Below are 17,642 nucleotides of genomic sequence, written 5' to 3' on the forward strand. Positions count from 1 at the left end.
GCTTAAAAACTTCATGGTATTCAGTAAGTTTCTAAACCCAGTTATTACAGTGTGAGGCTTTCGAAGCACTTCTGCGATTTGCCCTGCATTATCTTCCACTATGCCTCATGTACATATAATTTGCCTGTACTGAAAGTTTTGTGCCTTTATTGATGTTTTTAATAACCATTAGGCTATAAGTTCCAAGTATTTTTCATTGCAGGATTTTTCTGATGTGTCTAATGTTGTTGGAGTAGAGCCTTTTAGGAACATTGCACCAAGATTACTGCATGACACTTGGGAACTCACACTTATTGTTTGTGAACCCTTTGGGAGCAGCCTGGTAGACCACCAGAAATATTTCCTCCAGCATCATTCATTCAGAGTAGTAGCAATTTCTTCTAAGTGCAGAAATGCTTGTGCATAGCAGAGAAATAATAAGCACCCAATATGAGGTGTTATCATCAGAAGTTAAATAAAGCTATGTCAAGTTCCTACATTTTGTTAACAAAGTAATGTGCAAACTCTGTGTGTGTGTGTGTGGCAGGCTCATTTTAAGAAGCTGGCTAATAATAATAAACTGTGTTTGGCTTATGTAATGATCTCAACGGGATATATTTCTTACAAGGCTTTTCACCCCCTGTACACTTCCTCCTGACCTGACCAAAACCAGGCTGGTTAATGAACTGTGTAATCTCTTAAAAGGTTCCCACATCATGTGGAAGAAGTTAAAAACACTCAGCCGTCCTACATGGTACATTTTGAACGCTCAGAGTTGGCAGCTACGAGTGCCGCAGACCCCACGTGCTGGGGTACACTGTGCTCTGTCCCCAGCACCCGGGTGTCTCATCCCCTCCCCACAGGGCACAGTCTATGCCAGCAGGGTGGCACAGGAGCTCTGGCACATGCCAAGAGCCGTGGTGTGTTCACCTGCCCTGCTGTGCCCGCAAGGCTGCTGGAGCTCGTTCCACTCCGCTGTCACTGCAGCTATGCCATATACACAAACCTCCTCCATGCTCAGCACCTGCATTTTCCATACAGCTTTGTGCAGTTGACAGAATGTATCCACTCATTAACCTGTTGTGCTGTGGTGAGTGATATAACTGAAGCTGAGTTTCTTAGTCCTGATTAAGCAGGTCTTCCTCCTTTTGAAAAGATTGAGGCTTCAGTGACTGAGGAGGCTGGGCACAAACAGCAGTGAACTGTGCCTGAAATTCTATATTCTTATCATAGCTGTTTTTAAAATTGAAACCACATTAAAAATACATCAATTTTAACACATTCAGAGTTGTGTTTCATTATCTACATAACATTATTTGCAATTGACCAGCCACCAAAACACTAATGTCTCTTGGGAATGGCTGGGAATCGTCTCTTTTGCCATAATCTGTAATCCAGCAGGAGAAGTAATACTGGGGAAGTTGGAAAGGAATGCAAATGCAAAATCTCTCAAATCAAAGCAGTTCTGCATTTTATTCAACAGCTGAGGTGGAAGCAGAAATTGCAGATTTGGGCTAAAAAGAGTATGAGGAGGATGAGGTGGGAAGACCTGAGGAGGGAGAAGTACAGGTGTGCCATTGGGAAAACGGGCACTGGAGAGTGTGTGTGGCAAAAAGTTATTGTTGGAAACTTGCATTTAGATTACAAAACCTAGTTTGTAGGCATAATTTTATTCTTTTTGGTCACAATTTCATTAATCCTTATTGTTGAGGGGTAAAGGGCAGGGTGCATGCCATCTCATGAGTTTTCATCCAAGTCAGATCTACCCCCAGACTTCTTGTATCACCTTATGTAGTAAGGTGATACAAATAGACATAACAGTAAGTATATTATATGTTCTATGTTATATATTATAGATTATAGATATACTATGTATATATATTCTATAACAGAAAGTAAGGTATGCCTTATTTCATTGTGCTAGTGATATACTGTCAACAATTTCCTTTGCTGAGATTATGCTTCCCCAGCATTTTACTTTTTGGTGTGGGAGCTGGTAGAATGCTTGCAGCAGAACTCTGTGAGGTTGAAAGAAGTTCAAATGTTCACTTATGCCTCCATAGATGTTAAGCGACATGCTGTCACTTCGAATGTAATGTGGCTCAGATTGAGCAAGGAGAAGTGTTTCAGACTATTATTCTGGAGCAAGGGCATCTGCCTGCAGGTGCTATGCAAGATAGCTAAGGGGTGTTTAAAACCCGAGGTACATTAATTTTGAGTGTGTTAACAATGGCTGCATCTTTTCTTTGTTTTTCAGAACTGGTCTGGGAGTCTTATTTTAGCCTCCTTAACTGGTGCTTTTGGGTCGTCTTTTCTTTATGGTTACAATCTGTCGGTGGTGAACGCTCCCGCCGGGGTAAGTGACAGGCTAAAGTGGAATTTAATGTCAGTAGAGGGCAGCCTTGTCCAACTATTGTGCTCCTCAGCACCCTGCCTTTCTAGTCCTCCTGATGACATAGTAGGAGGGGATTAAATCTCGTAGAGTAAGGTTCCCTTGCCCAAAACCCTCTTTCTGCTTCCCATGAGGTCTTCACGTAAATTCAGTAAGTGTCAGAGAGCTAAATGCTGCCGTTGAGGTGAGTGGGTGCACATGGTTTGCTTCTTATTCTCCCAGATCCAGGCTAATCCTGAATCTTCCTGCACACTTTTATGTGCTAAAGTATTTTTTATATCTGACTAGTGAGAGTATTCAGTAGCTGCATGCACATGTTCGGCAACTTCTGTTCATGCAATTCAATTCTAGAGGGTTACACAACATTTCATTCCCACAGCACTGATATTATAAATAATGTTTCTGGCTTCCTCTTAAATAATGAGCCTCCTCTTCTGTGTTTTGTTGTGATGCCTCAGTATACAAGAATTGTGGGGATTTCATTAAAACATCAGTTTTAATTTCTTTTAATTTAATTTAATTTAATTTAATTTAATTTTCATTACAAATGAAAACCAGAACATTTTCTTTTTACACTGGCTGTCTAAAGACCCTCAACACAGTCAAGCACAGCAGGAAGCAATTCAGTGGAGTTGCAAATAACACTATTTTGAAAAGTAGTTAGTAAATATTGGGAATTAACTGTGGAAATTCCATTTCAAAATAGTTCCTTTCCAAAGCTAATCTCCTTCTTTTATGAAAATATCCTATTAAAATATGTGGCTAGATTTCCACCTAAACAGGTTTTTCATGTTAAAGCTGGATGAAATATTTATGCAAATAATGAAAGAAGCATTTTTTAAAATTTATGTTTCATATGTGGATTTTATTTGGTAAACTGTTGACCCAAAGGAGTAGGAAGAGACTCACGCTACAGAAATTTTTAATTGCTCACTTCATAACTTCTGGGAGTTTTCTTCAAGTTCCTGGTGTTTTATATACTGGTAATTGCAGACTGGATAAATTGGATGTTAGCATGACATGTCCAGCCATCACGTCACTTTGCAGTCATCAGAGGATAAACACAGCTTAGAAAAAATCAGCAAGAAGCTCTAATTCTGTGAGCAATGGTATTGATTGTCCTGATGGAAAAATCCTTTCTGCACTGCCTTGGGGCTGTCAACAGAGCAGTGAGAGTAAGCCAGTTTCTAAACCTTGATGTACCATTTGAAAAATGGGCTGTCCTGGCAGTCAGAGCTTTCCTGTCACTTTCTGCAGGTGTAAGGGATGGAAAGGGTGTGCTCCTTGGCAGCACTCAGAAAGTTCTCTTTGAACTATGCAAGAGATTCCAGAGGTGTGGGTGGGGAGGTTGAAGATGCAACCCCGTGACAAATACTAAATTCCAGGTTTTGTACTTAATAACACTTCCAGAATTGTCTGGTTTTGTTTGAAATCTTTAGTGTGACTTTTGAGCTGAAACTGGGCACTATGCTGATGGCTTACACCATTACAGGTCTCCCTTGGCGTTTCAGTGTTTGATTTAGAATTTCGTATCTCTCTTATTCATATTAAGATGTACATTAGCTAAGGCTAAGGAGTAGTTCTACTGACAAGGAAGTTGTGTAGTTCAAGAATAAAATATCATTCTGTCCTCTGACCCTCTCTCTAGCTCCAGGATTAATTGATGTGTGTCATCCATTTGCCTGAGACAGACCACTTTACTGTCCCTGTCCCTGGGGCTGCAGTGACTGGGTTGAGGGGAAGAGCATAGGCTGAGGTCACAGCCATGGTGGGGAGCAGTGAGCCATATCAAAGCTGTGCTTCTTGCAGAAAAAGAAAAGGAACCTTTGCCCCATGTGTTAAGAAATCAGTCTGCTGCAAGGTGACCCTTTGGGAATACTGTTATGACTGAGAAACACCAAAGCAGAGCATCTTGTAGCTGTAGATAAAAGCAGCCTTGTAAGAGGTTATACTGGGAGGGCAGTAATTCCTACAAGTTGTAAGCTGAGTTTCATTTATAAACCTGGTAGGACAAATAACATCTTGTGGTGACATGCAGCTTACAGCCGACATCGTAAGATTTGCCTTCTCTCCATAGGATGCTGGGTATCTTCTGCCCCTCCTTACTTCAGTACAATTCCTCTTGATGCTGAAGTCATCCAGCCTTCCAGAAGGGTTGTACACTCCTTTGAGAAGTAGTGAAAAAAGGCTTGATAATGGCAGTTAACTAAACCCCAGAATGTTTCCAGGATCCTCAAACTGAGCGCGTAGCAGGATGTCAACAGGAGCTGATGGAGTGAAGGAAGTTAATTTAAGACTGAAATGTTGAAGAGCTATTTGTAAATTCTTGTGTCCATTCTCTTTCAGTGCCACAATTTGTGTCACAAACTTAATGAGTGACAGCTCATCAAACCACAGGGGAATTCTCCTATAGTTCTCACTGGTGGGCTTTACTTCAGGTCATCTCATGAGGGAGAGTTAGTCTAAGTTCTTGATTGTTGCAAGGATGAAATAAGCTGCACATACTCTGTTCAGAGCTGAGATTGCTTCCCACTCAGTTCCCTGTAGTTCTGTGGGAAAGAGCATGGCCCATCACAGGTATGATTCCCTGAGAAACCCAGAATTACAAGTTTCCATGGGCTTGTTCAAAGAGTTACCAGAATTTATTAAAAACATATGGGAGCATTTGCCAGTAGTAAGACAAAAGATTTAATTGAATACAAGATGAAGCTGTCTTTTTCTGAGCTGCATTTCTACAGTTCATTTCATGGACTGATTGTGGATGGTGCCTGTGAAACAATGATGTGCTTTGTGCTCTGTGCAGGAAGCAAAGTCCCTGCTACTTTCTGCTTTGTAGCCCTTGCCCTCTTCCTGCAGGAGGCTGCAGCTCTGAGTTCCTATGGCACAAACATACAGCCTGCTGTGACAGCAGTTCAGTGGCTGTCACTGTGTGAATGACCTCTGTAACTATGGGAAAGACAAGGAAAATATTTCTCTGGTTTTTAAAATATATCCATTAGATTCATACATATAAAACTTTCTATATTACTTATATTCCTCTTCTCGTTCTCATCCCAGCACCACTATCATCATGAACTGAGGCAGTTGAGAAAATAAGATACTGATATCAGCCACCATTTTTTGTAGGCTTTGTTTAGGGCCTAAAGTTTTTGTATATAGGTTTATGCCTTTAGTGTTATTGAGACACCTGATAAAAATCCCAAAGGAGCTTTTACACAAAATTCAATAGATTCAAATTCAGTGGATTTATTCTACCAGGTTAGTTTTGTTTCATGTGCATCTCCTGAAAATCTCTGTGTTTTATTAGCCTTCTGTTTCTTGGCAATGGGAGACCACAGAGAGATGCTAATACATGTCAGAATATCCATCTATCTGTTACCAGTGAGTGATTTAGTTTGTACTTTATTTTCTTGAACATTTGCAGTTATTTGATGCCTCCTTGTAAATAACTAAGCTATGCTGAGAAAATTAGTCATAACACAAGGGGAGAGTAATTTGACTACCTATTTTTAGCCACTGTCATTAACAAGAAATGTTAATAATATTCTAAAAGTGTTTTCTCTTAATATTCATTGCTATCAGAAATTAATTTCAAATAGACAAGAAGATGTCTGAATCTAAATATAATCTGAGTATTGGTGTTAAAGAACTAAGATGCTTTTTCTTGATTTAATGGCAGATCCATCTGGAATTTTGCTGTGAGATTTCTAAATTCTTCAAGCCCCAAATGGACTTGGTTTTTTAAATTTTTTTTTCCCTGTCTATTTAGAAACATTTAAGATAGGATGGGAGAAATAACCCAGTTCGCCTTTTAATTAAGGGCATGAGAAGTTTACTAGAAATTTTATAGATGGAAGACAGAAGATTGTATATTCTACCTTCACTTATCTTAGGTATTTTGTAGGTAGAGAAGTGATAATTCAAACTAAAGGCCCTCAAATAGAATATTTCATGTGTTCAAGGTCAGATTTTAGGTGAAGTTTGAAGTTCCTGGTTTGAACAGGGAAAAAGTAGTGGCTTATTATGCTGCATCCTGTCCCAGGATAATTTAGGAGCTCTTACATTGTGAAGAAAATTGGAGAAGAAACTTGGAAGAAGTTCCAAGATTAAACTTTTGGTATTGTAGAGCTTGAGAGCTTTTCCCAAGTGTGTTGTGCCCTTCTGCTGTGATGACTGCAATTTCCTGGTACTGTATCCTAGCCAGAGCATCAGGCACCACAGTGGCATTTCCTCAGTGCTGAAATGGGAGCAGCATAAAAACAAGGAAGCTTGACTAAATAGAATATTTAGTCACTAAACAGGTGATGTCTCTGCAGGCAATACAGAGACTATGTTTAAGTGCTGTCCTAGAGCTATGACATCTTTACCTTTTAAAAAGATGAAGAACTTAGACTAATTAAATATTGGGGAAGGGAAGTTGTTAGAAGGCATCTTTCAAAAACCTGTAGTTGTTCTCATGTGAGGAAAGCAGATGAAGAGCATAAACTTTGACACATTAAAGGCTAAAGAGTAATCATGTCCTGCACATTCTTGTCTACCTGTGGGGCTTTTTCCCCTTCTGCTTTGGTACTGCCTTGTAGTTACATGTATATATACTAGGACAGATTTAGTTAGCTTTATTGCAGTTGTATCTATAAATGAGGCCCCATTTTTTTTGGAGGAGAGAGACAGAAGAGCAATTCCTGAAAGAAAGCTACTCTGGGTTTTCTGGGTTTTTAACTGTTTCTGTTTTGCTCAGCTGTATTCCCAAAATGTGATATTTTTTTTCACATATTTTTATTATGTATTTTCTTACAGTATATCAAGAAGTTTTACAATGAAACCTGGGAGAGGAGGTATGGCTTCTCAGTGGATGAAGGCACGCTGACACTTCTCTGGTCCATAACTGTTTCTATTTTTGCCATCGGTGGCCTTGTGGGTGCTATTATTGTTACTCCAATTGTGAAGTTCTTTGGAAGGTAGGTGTTCTGGAAAACTTGCATTTTCTAAAGTAGTTTCTTACTTAGTCTCTCTAGAAAGTTTTACTTTTATTAAATAAAAAATAATTTTAAAAAACCCAAAAAAACTTTCAATTCTGAAAATTTACTGTGCATCATTTGAGTCACAGAAGCCATTTATCCTGAACGAGCAGTGGGTTGAGATGTCAAGGAGTGTGACTTGTCAAGTGTGACAAAGGAAAATACCCTAAAATAGAAATTATTTCACAAAGGACTGACAGAATCTTGTTTCATGAGTCTACTGAGTATCTAACTGTAAACAAAGAAAGATATCAACATATCTCATTTGCTTCTTAACAGCAATTGCTGTCATGTGATAATAAAAATTTACTTTGTTTTATATCCTTCAAATTCAATTCAATACTTCAGATTTTTTTCAATCCTTGTGTCAACTTAAAATACAGTTTGAAGAACTGGCCTAGGATGAAGTTCATGTATGGCCATCCCCAAGAAGGGGTACACCATCCATTCTGTACAGTGCAGCATTTGACCAAGTCTTGACCATAGAGAATATGAGTATTTTAGGAGTGCTTGTGTTGGTGTGTGCTTGCATTTTTGCTGCAGATACTATTTCTGTCAAATTTTTGTGTCATACAGTCTTCTGAAAAGAATTTTAAACTTAATTTACTATTTATCTATATTTAGAAGGGCGTGGAAAAAAAAAACCGCCATCATAGCATTCATCATAACCACTCATTTGGATTTTTCTTAATTGTAAATTCAGTATTATTTGATATCTTTTGGTCAGTTAAATCACAGGAGAACATCATCATGGAGGCTTAAATATAAGTGTAAACCTCCAGTGTTCTTACATTTTACATCTTACATTCATACATTTTGACGATTTCCATAGGACTGTACTTTCCTAGGTCTCTTTCACCTTCTCCCAACTTGTCCATATATCATTTTTCATCTCAAAGAGGGTATTTTCAGGTTTTTCCATTTCATGCTTACAGCAAGTCAGTATTCTTAGCTGTTATCCATTCTTCATGAATTTATTTTGTCACTTCAGCACTTGATTTTCAATTTTTAAATATTTTCCATAGTTACATTATTTAATTTTTTTAGGTTTTCAATTTCTTCTGCCAAATCATATGTTTGGCTTTCATATACTTGTTAGAAATATTAAACTGTGCCTGACTCAGACTGATTAATTGTCAGAATATTGCTGAGTCTTTATTAAAACAAATTAAGTAAAAATGGGTTCACAGAAGGCTAGAATTTTCAGTGAGGAATGGAACCCCTTTTGTGCAGGTTTGTTAAAATGGTGGCTGATCTGTCATAGATACACCACTTCTACTGGAGCTGGTCACGTTTCCAGGGCAGGCCTTTACACTTGCAGACTCTGTCCCTGTTGATTATGTTTGTCTCCATTAAGCCAGGAGAACAGCTCAGTTACAGATCCAGTGGATGAGTGATGGAACAGAGATGGGAAGGGGCTGTGTGAGGAAAGGCTGCTCACCAGACTGGTTCTTGAGTTTGCTGTTCACACTGCAGTGTGTTTGTCTGGTCTAGGAGCCCAGACTGACACATCATTATGGTAATTGAGGAGCACACAGTGAAATGTTGACAGAACAATAAAATACTTTGCTGTTAAATTGCTCAAGTGTAGGTTGGAGGGCTGTAGGTATGATGAAGCTGAGCTCCATTTACACTGACAAAGAATAATGAGCTAAGGGGGATTAAAAGCACTAGTCAGAAATAATGTAGGAATTTAAAAGAACACTTTTGAATCATATTGCTGTAAGGTTAAAAACACAAATTCCAAATTTCTGGATTCAAAGGCCCTATTTACTTCAAGAGACATGTAGAGTAATTTTTTGTAAGGGAACCTTCATCCACATAAACATAATTCCCATGTTCAGATGTGGCTTTGACACTTGGTAATTAAAATTCTCCTCTTCTGATGAAGAGGGTTTGCTGTTGTTTATCCTGAGCACCCAGACCAATATGCTCAAGGAATTGTTCAGGTCACTTTTAGGGAGACATATTAGGCTGAGCATCACAACAGGCTTCTCTCCTCTTGGTACCACAGGCAATGGTCACACTCAAGTGCCTTCAGTGAGAGAAAGGACAGTGCAAGGGGTCAGGGTCAGTGTGCAGCAACTTCCCTGTGCCATTCCTTGCTCCTCACTCCTCCTGTGCTCCAGAGTGGATCCCCATGAACCACAGTCCCTCTGGGGATGTCCTAGCTCAGTTCTGGATCACCCTCTCTTCCACTGACCTTGCTACAGCCTCGCTCCATTTCCCCACAGAAGCCACCCCTACAGCCCCAGCACTTCCAAAGCCTTGCCACAGACACTACTTTCCATAGTAACACTCTAAATAGAGTGTTTTCTTATTTTCCTTCCTTTTCAGCCTGCCAAAGTCTTTGTTCTTATCATGTTTAGTTAGGCTGTGCTTTTCTCAGCTGCATAGTATAAGAGTTTGCTGGCCAACTTTTTCTCAAAATATATGTATTTTATAGTTTTTGTTTAAATTAAAGGAGAACAAAGCAATGTCTTCAGATGAATGTATAAAACTTATTTGACCTGAACAAACATTTTTCCCGTTTTTGTCATTACTTGTATCACTCCAGCCATCTCAGAGTATATACCCATCTGAAAAATCTGTTCCAAATAGTGTAGTCATCATTCTGACAGTTATGTTGTATAGATTTTAAATTAATTGTATCCCATTTTTCAATCTTCAAGCCATGTTATTAATTCAGTGTTCAAAACTCACTAGAAAGGAGGAAGAGTAATTAAAAATACAAGTGTGAAAAATATTTCCTTTCAAAAAGGTATGCCTCTGTTGTGAGAAATTGGCTAAATTTTTCAACGGGTGTAGTAAGTTGATACTTACATGTTGAAAAAAATAAGAACTAGTGGGAGAGTTTTTCACCTGCTCTAGAAAGGAAAGGGGTAGACAGCCTTCCTAGTCACTCCTTTTTAATTAATCCCTCAAACTTGAATGGAAAGTTATGAAAAATGAAGACTAAAAGGAATTAAGCTGTTGGCAAATGACAAATTTAGATGTTTTGAAAATTTTAAAATATATTGTCGTGATTTTGTTTATACTTTTTAACAAAGTAATAATTTGCCATAAAGAGCATTTTTTTTATTTGAAAAAAACCCTAATGTTTTATTTAACTTAAATTAATTTAATGTTTTATTTAACTTATCTGTTATAGAATGAAATAATTTTAAAAGTGGGGAAGAAATATGTAAACCTGTATTTTGGTTAATTCCAACAATTTTTAGAAAAGGGTCGATTTTTATTACTTCAATGAGTTCAAATTTTTTCGTAACTTTACAAGTAGGAAGTAATTTTCCTCAATGTATGGTTTTAATATCAAGTATTTACAGATGAATTATAATGACATAGATGATGTCACAGCTGGGAAGTTCTTGAAGTGCCAAAAACTGTATGGAACATTAAAGTGCCTGTAGTTATATCAGCTTATTGCTATTTGAACGATATTATTTGGGTTCTCCATACAGACATCCATCCAGAGTATGCTTATTTATACCCATGTACAGGGCCTCAGGCCTGGCACTTGTGTTTTTAGGATACATAAGTTGGCTTTTGGAGTACAGCTCTTCAGCTATCTACATTATGTTTTCTTTTAAACTGTGGTATAGGTTTGAAACTGTATCCACATGGGTATAGCACTGTTTTTCAAAACTCTACTCATCTAAGAAGCAGCGTTTGTTAGGCGCTTTTTATTTATAGATATTTAAGAATAAGAGCTTAGTGTGCTTCTAATACAACTAGATTTAACTGCCATGATGCTGGTTTCTATCTAAGCCATCTTTGCCTTTCAGGAAATGCACGTTGGTGCTCAATAACGTGTTTGCAGTGGCAGCTGCGTTGTTGATGTCCCTGTCCTTGCTGGCAGGGTCGTTTGAAATGCTCATACTGGGCCGCATTATCATGGGTGTTGATGCAGGTAAGCTTTGGTCACACTCTACATGACTGAAATGCTTGTGCCATGCACACACTTTCTCCTCTTCCCCGGTTAGAATTTGCTTGACATCAAAGAGGTATTTCAGGGACTAGCTGTAGCCACACTGATTTCACTGGGACAAAATGGCACTTGAAGAGCTGGTGGATCTGCTTGGAGGAGACACTGGAATGGATGCTCACCATGGCTGTTTCCACACCTTTCCTCTTCCTGCCATGGTAGAGTGTATTTATTTGTTTCCATGCCATGAAAATCCCTTGACTAGGAGAGTGTATTCTGTTTACAAACACTGCTTTTTGCTGTGTTTACAAGTTGTGGGATCCCATGTTAATGCACCTGCAGGACTAGGGAAGGTTTGGCACCTCATCAATTGTTCCTAGCACTATGGTCTTCCCAGTCTGAAAATAAACCATGGAGGCACTGCAGCTCCAGAATAATCTTGCAGCTAGAAGGAAGGGTTTCTGCTAATCTTTGTCTCAGATACCATCAAAAAACCAAATTTCTGGAGCTGTGCAAATGTTGTCATTGCACAGACCAAGCTCATGCATTTGTTTGTTCTGCTCCTGGCTTTAAGCAGCATTCCAACTCTTATTTCATGCCTATTGTGAAGAGTTCATTGTAGCTATAAGCCTGTTTTGAGAGGAACATCTGCTAATACTGTTTACAGTAATAATACTTCATCTGACAATGTCTGCTCTCTCTGACTGATGCATTGGGCTTTTTTCCCTTAGCCACAACAGTATTAACATGATTTTGCTTGCTTTGGGATGAGCAAATTTAAAACATAAAATCTATTCTCCTGGAGATTCTCATCTCTGAGTAACCTTTGGTGTTCCACATCAAAAAGCAGCCTACACACATCGCTGTAGATCTGCAACAGATAATCACTCCCATAGATACTAAATGGTGTGAGAGTAATTAGACATACAAGGAAAATAATTCATGTTATGTGTGAATAGATACAATTCTGTTCCTTGCATGTTTTTATGCCACTCTTGTGAGTGGATTATCACTCAGGTGCCTTTCAATAGAAATTTGTTGCATACCAGGCATAATAAAAATGTTTTGACTTAATATATGGGTTTTGTTCTTCCTTTGTAGGCATTTCCTTAAGTGCTCTCCCCATGTATTTGAGTGAAATATCTCCTAAGGAAATCCGTGGTTCATTGGGTCAGGTCACAGCAATTTTCATTTGTATTGGTGTTTTCACTGGTCAAGTTTTGGGCCTTCCAGAAATATTTGGGCAAGTAAGTATTTAAGAGACCTTTTCTATCAAAGAACACAAGCATGTTCTAAGTGTCCTATTTTCATGTTTTGATTAGATTCTTTGCAAAAGTGGAAAACAGAAATATTTCTTTTTTGTTTTGAAGCACTTTGAAAAGTAGTTTCCTCCATGTCTTCTAGAAGCATGTACTAAAAGCATGACTAAGTTTGGTAGATGTGGCTGGCAATTTCAACAGCTTGAGTGCCTTGTGAACTGCCTTATCCAGATCTCCTTCTCCCCCTTTCTTGATGTACATCTATTTTTGCTAGTTTCCAGTTTCTTTGGGCACCATGGGAATGCTTAAGAGTTTTTATATTTTTGATCTCTAATTTTTCAATGTGAGATAGAACTAAAAAAGGCTTGATTAGAGTTATTATGGGAACCTGAACAGAAAGACTCTTGCTTGGTGATTATAGCGTACCTTTTAGTGCAATCCTTACTTGTCCTGTTTTCAGACTGATAGAAAAGCACAGTTAACACACACCTTTATGGAAAGATTATTCAGATAAGACTTGTTTTGCTGTCATAGGCTGAGATTAACTTGGTGGCCACTGGATGTCATCATTACTCTGAATAAATGAACTTGAGTTTTATCAAGCTGGCAATTGGAAATACAGATTCACACAACAGGTGAAGTTGGAAGGAGCCACAGTGGTCGTCTGATCCGACCAGGTGCTTTCCATTCAGAGATGAATCTTCAAGGCAGTGTGGAGGAAAGGTCTGCAGCAATCCTCTTACACTGAAACTTAAGTACAGAATCCCTTCTGACAGCCAGAAAAAGTAGCAAGGGGTAGGAAAGTGAGAGGAGCTTGTCTTTCTCTGTCTATCCAAAGGCAACTCCTTTGTAAATACATGATACCGTTCTCCCTGACACTTTTATTTTTGCCTGACCAGCTTTCTTATTCTGTCCATTTATTCTGTTCAGCTGTCCTGAGGGCAAATTATTTGATTCAATTTACCCTTTATTGAAGGATAGATTTTTCCCCTGCCCATCCAAAGCAACAGATTTTAGGAAAAAACTTAAGATAGCTTTGATTGAGTGGCTTCTACAGATGTCCTTTCTCTTGCCTTGGAAGCAAGTCTTTTACAGATGAGTGTATGAAATTTCAAGGGGCCAATTTGATTGCTTAGAATATGGCAGCCCTTATGTAGGAGAAGTTTTTTCTAATTTGGGTTTTTGAGACATGCATACACTTTTAAAGGTGAGATGTCATGAAAATTCTTATTCCTTGATTCCAGCTCATTCTTGCCGGTTTTATTTCTCTTTTTGCCTTCCTTTCATCACCATTGTTGCCGCTACCAAATTATGGAGGCAGTGGTTCTGCTTCTACAATCTGCTTTAGTGTGAAATTAATTAATATCATGCCATTAAAGACAGACATAAATTTATGTAAGAAGAAATATGCTTTATCTGTAGAACTATTTTTTCAAGATTGGTAACATCAGCATGTAAAAGAAGCAAAGTTTTGGCTGATGTGAATTACAGTATTTCCAGCCAATTTATTGGAGGCAGCTTGAACATTCTAGTTTATATGTGGGTGGGTCTTTCTGTTTTAATTTCTCTTGGTTTTAGTCAAGCCAGGATTTTTTTCCCTAGATTTGTGGGGTTTCCATTGAAACTCCTTCAATGGGAGGCAGTTTTTATTTTGCTGCTCTGTAGTTGTTCGTTTCTTATCAGAATTTGTTGTGAATGATACTAGTTACTAATACTCGTCTTCTGTCATGTTTTTGTAAGTTTTCTGCTGAGCTCTGTCGTGTGTCTGTTACTTATAAGTTGAGCAAGTATCTAAGAGGTTTTTAACCTTAGTGTCTAAGCACTGATGGTTTTGAAGAAAGGAGGGACAAAAACAGAGCTGAGTGTCTTGCTGGAAGAGACTCTTTGAAAAAGGAAGGGACATGAGAAGAGGTGTCAGCACAGCTGAGGTGCTTCTTGTAGGAGGAGGTAACAGCAGCATTGCTTGCGTGGTCAAGTAAAAGGGAGGGAAGGGAGAGGAACTGACTGCTCCTTGTTAACATGAGAAAGAAGGAATAGAGTGGCTTAATCTCAAAGACAATATGGCTACAAGAATGATTTTTTATAAATATTGTGTGAATAGTTGCATGCTGAAATTCACCACAGTGATGTTTGGAACAGAATCCTGGCTGAAGTAGCTTGAGCAGAAAATTTAAATTTTAAATTGGAGCTTGATGCAATTATGCGGATTATATGAGGTTGCTGCCTTCAGTGGTTCTGTAGAAGATTCCACAGAAAAAGAAAGTGTTTATGTTGGTTGTGGGGCATAGTGTTAACAAGCATTTATGAACAACCTAAGTGATGACTTCCTCTGTTATCAAATGCAAAAGTGTCTCTTTAAATGTGAAACTGTGATAAAAATAGTTCTAAACCAATGAGTATTACTTGAGGCAATTCAAAAGTCCTTACTGCTTTCTGTATCAAGTAGGTTAAGCAGACTTAAATCGATTTTTAGTAATCTTTTGTTTGCCAAGATTGGTCGAGGTGCAGCAGGAGGCATGTGGGCAGCCCCAGGTGCAGTGCTGAGGGTCAGCTCTGGCTGGGTTAGTGCCTTAAGGCTAGTTGGCTGTTTCCTATTCCTTCAGTTTTCCCAAGCTTTCTACAGGAAAGGCTGAGCATTGACAATCTTCTCACTTCCTTCTGGTATCTTTTCATGCCAGTTCTGTCAACTTACTCTCATTAGTCTTTTGAGCAACTGTTATTTATTTATTCCTTAGAACCTTTCTGGTTTTTTGGTTGTTTTTTTTTTCCACCACCTTCTACAGTGTGCTTCCTCTCTCCTCCTCCCATCACTTGTGATCTTTGTGTTTCAGGTTAAATTTCACCTCTTCTAGTAACACAAGCTCTTTAATCTCTTTCTCACTGTGTAAGCTATTCTCTTGAATAATTCTTAGTTTAAATTTGAACCTAGTAGAACAAGATTATACAGCTAACCCAGATCAACTAATACTTTAAAAAGTAGAATTATATTAAATATTTCCTGTTTTTCCTGGAAATGTTCTGTCTGAAGTATTCATTTCTGTGTCCTGCCATATTGAAATGAACTAGACAAATATGACTATGTACAATTTTTAAATTATAGTATAAAAGAGCAAATGCAACAAAAAATTACAATCTAATAAAGATCGTAACACCTAAATACAGGCATTTTTTTGATTCTGAATATATATAATTTTATTGTATTTGTCATCAAAGGTACTAAGTTTAGAATGTGTTTCTTCAGAATGCAGTGCTTACCAAGAGTGATTATTTGAAGGAGAAAAGATGCAGTTGTGACAGTAGTCCTCTGCTGCAGTTACTTGGTAATCTTACTTGCTTTCCACAACCCTAATTGCCTCCCATCCAACAAATCACAGTAATGCTTTTTATTCAAGATTCAAATTCGTATAGGTCATAACCTATGAGAAAACCTATCTGCAATGTCTCCACCGAGGTTTGGGAAATGCCACCCATTTGGTAAAGCATGATCAGAGTACAGAGCACGATGACTTCATGTGCTGGTGACCTGCTTCTCCCCATCATCCCAACTGCTGAGAGCTGTGTGCTTATTTTCATCTGCTGGCATCTTGTGCTCTGTAAGCCAGAGTCCTTAATTCCTCAGGAAGCCATGGCATCTGCAGATGACAGCTTGGTGCAGGCCCACAGGTGTGCAATGATGTTATCTGCTGTAATGTGGGCACTGCTGAATTATTGCCACTGGCTACATGATTATTTAATTCAGGCCATTTTTGGCTGTACAGCATGTGCAGCTTTCCATATATGTGACTGAAGGAAAAAACCATAATAAGATAAGGACAAACTATCCTAGACTGTCACTTCTTCAAGCACTGCCCTTCAGGTATTTTCGTTCTCTCTGTTTCTCTGATTCTGCAATTGAATCACCCAGCCTATTTTTCCTGACAGATTGCTCCTGCAAAGCAAAGGCCAGTGCACTGTCAACTTCAGTTTTGAAAGTTCAAATTTACACTTACTGTCTTGGGGGATATTGTCTGGCCTGATTCTGGCATATTCTGTGTAACTTTAGCTCTCCCTCTAGCTAACTCTAGTTCCTCTTGCATGGAATTATCTGCTCCACAGGTTTTCCTTAGCATGGTAACATTTTCTAAACTTTGTAAACCATCAGACTGTCTATTCTACAGCTTCATTTTATTTAATGAGAGTGGACTTTAATCTTAAATTACAGAGGATTTCATTTCTGAATACATTTTCAGTAGTCACAGTGTTCTTATTGTCAATATTCATTGAGCTTCAGTATTTCTCTCATCTGTGTATGAGTACAAGAGAGAAAAAAATGTTTCACAGTGTGTATATTTACTCAGGACAGGTAAAGCTGAAACAGCTGCCATTGCCATGCTCTCCTCAGACCTCTGCTTTGACCCCCTTTTCCTGTCCCTGGTGTCAGGCTTTGCCAAGCTGCAGTTGTTTTCCCTGGAATTGGCCCCAGTGGCTGGCCTGCTCTGGCTGCTTCTCTGACTGAACAGCTGCTTGCCACTGGTACACCAATGGAGAAATAGGAATTTGTTTGTTTGTTTGTTTGCTTTGGCAACCCTCCTCTACACTTTGGGTGTTTCTAGGTCATGTACCCAGGAGCTTGTCTAACGACATGGTTGCATTGTTTCCTAGTGGATAGTATGTTACTGTAAAAACCTTGTTTTGCTTGCATCCTAAGACTCGCCAGGGGAACCTTTCTGAACAAATTCTATTAGTGTGTTAGTGTTTAAAGGAAAAAAAATTAAAACTAGACTAAACAGAAAAAAAATAAAATTCTCGATGTGTCCATCTCTTGAATGTTGCAAGTAGAGTACATTTGGTCATTCTTTTTCTATAAGAGTTGTAATCAAGCTGTACAAGGTACAGGAGCAAGCAGCAATGACCAGATTTGGGAAGTGGCTTCTTGAGGAGAAAAATCAGGGTTAAACAGCTCTTATGGGTAACCCCATGCTGGGAAACACTCAAAGCATGAGTGCACCAGAAACAAAGAGCACCAGAGAAGGTTTAGTATTTATCTTGAAGTGACATGCTGTCTTTTCTAGACTCTTCTCAACCTTTCT

The 17,642-nt window shown here is 38.6% G+C and overlaps 1 protein-coding gene across 1 annotated transcript in view; it reads left to right on the forward strand.

The window, feature by feature from the left end:
* The first annotated feature begins 695 nt into the window (after positions 1-695).
* Positions 696-17,642, forward strand: part of LOC131574402 (solute carrier family 2, facilitated glucose transporter member 9-like) — a 39,132-nt gene continuing 22,185 nt past the window's right edge. Inside the window, exons 1-5 of the mRNA XM_058828860.1 lie at positions 696-791; positions 2,225-2,335; positions 7,169-7,329; positions 11,175-11,299; positions 12,416-12,561. Coding sequence (XP_058684843.1) covers positions 696-791; positions 2,225-2,335; positions 7,169-7,329; positions 11,175-11,299; positions 12,416-12,561 — 639 coding nt within the window. The remainder of the gene's footprint in view (positions 792-2,224; positions 2,336-7,168; positions 7,330-11,174; positions 11,300-12,415; positions 12,562-17,642) is intronic.

Source organism: Poecile atricapillus, unplaced genomic scaffold (assembly GCF_030490865.1).
Source record: "Poecile atricapillus isolate bPoeAtr1 unplaced genomic scaffold, bPoeAtr1.hap1 scaffold_294, whole genome shotgun sequence".
In the NCBI taxonomy this organism is placed as follows: Eukaryota; Metazoa; Chordata; class Aves; order Passeriformes; family Paridae; genus Poecile; species Poecile atricapillus.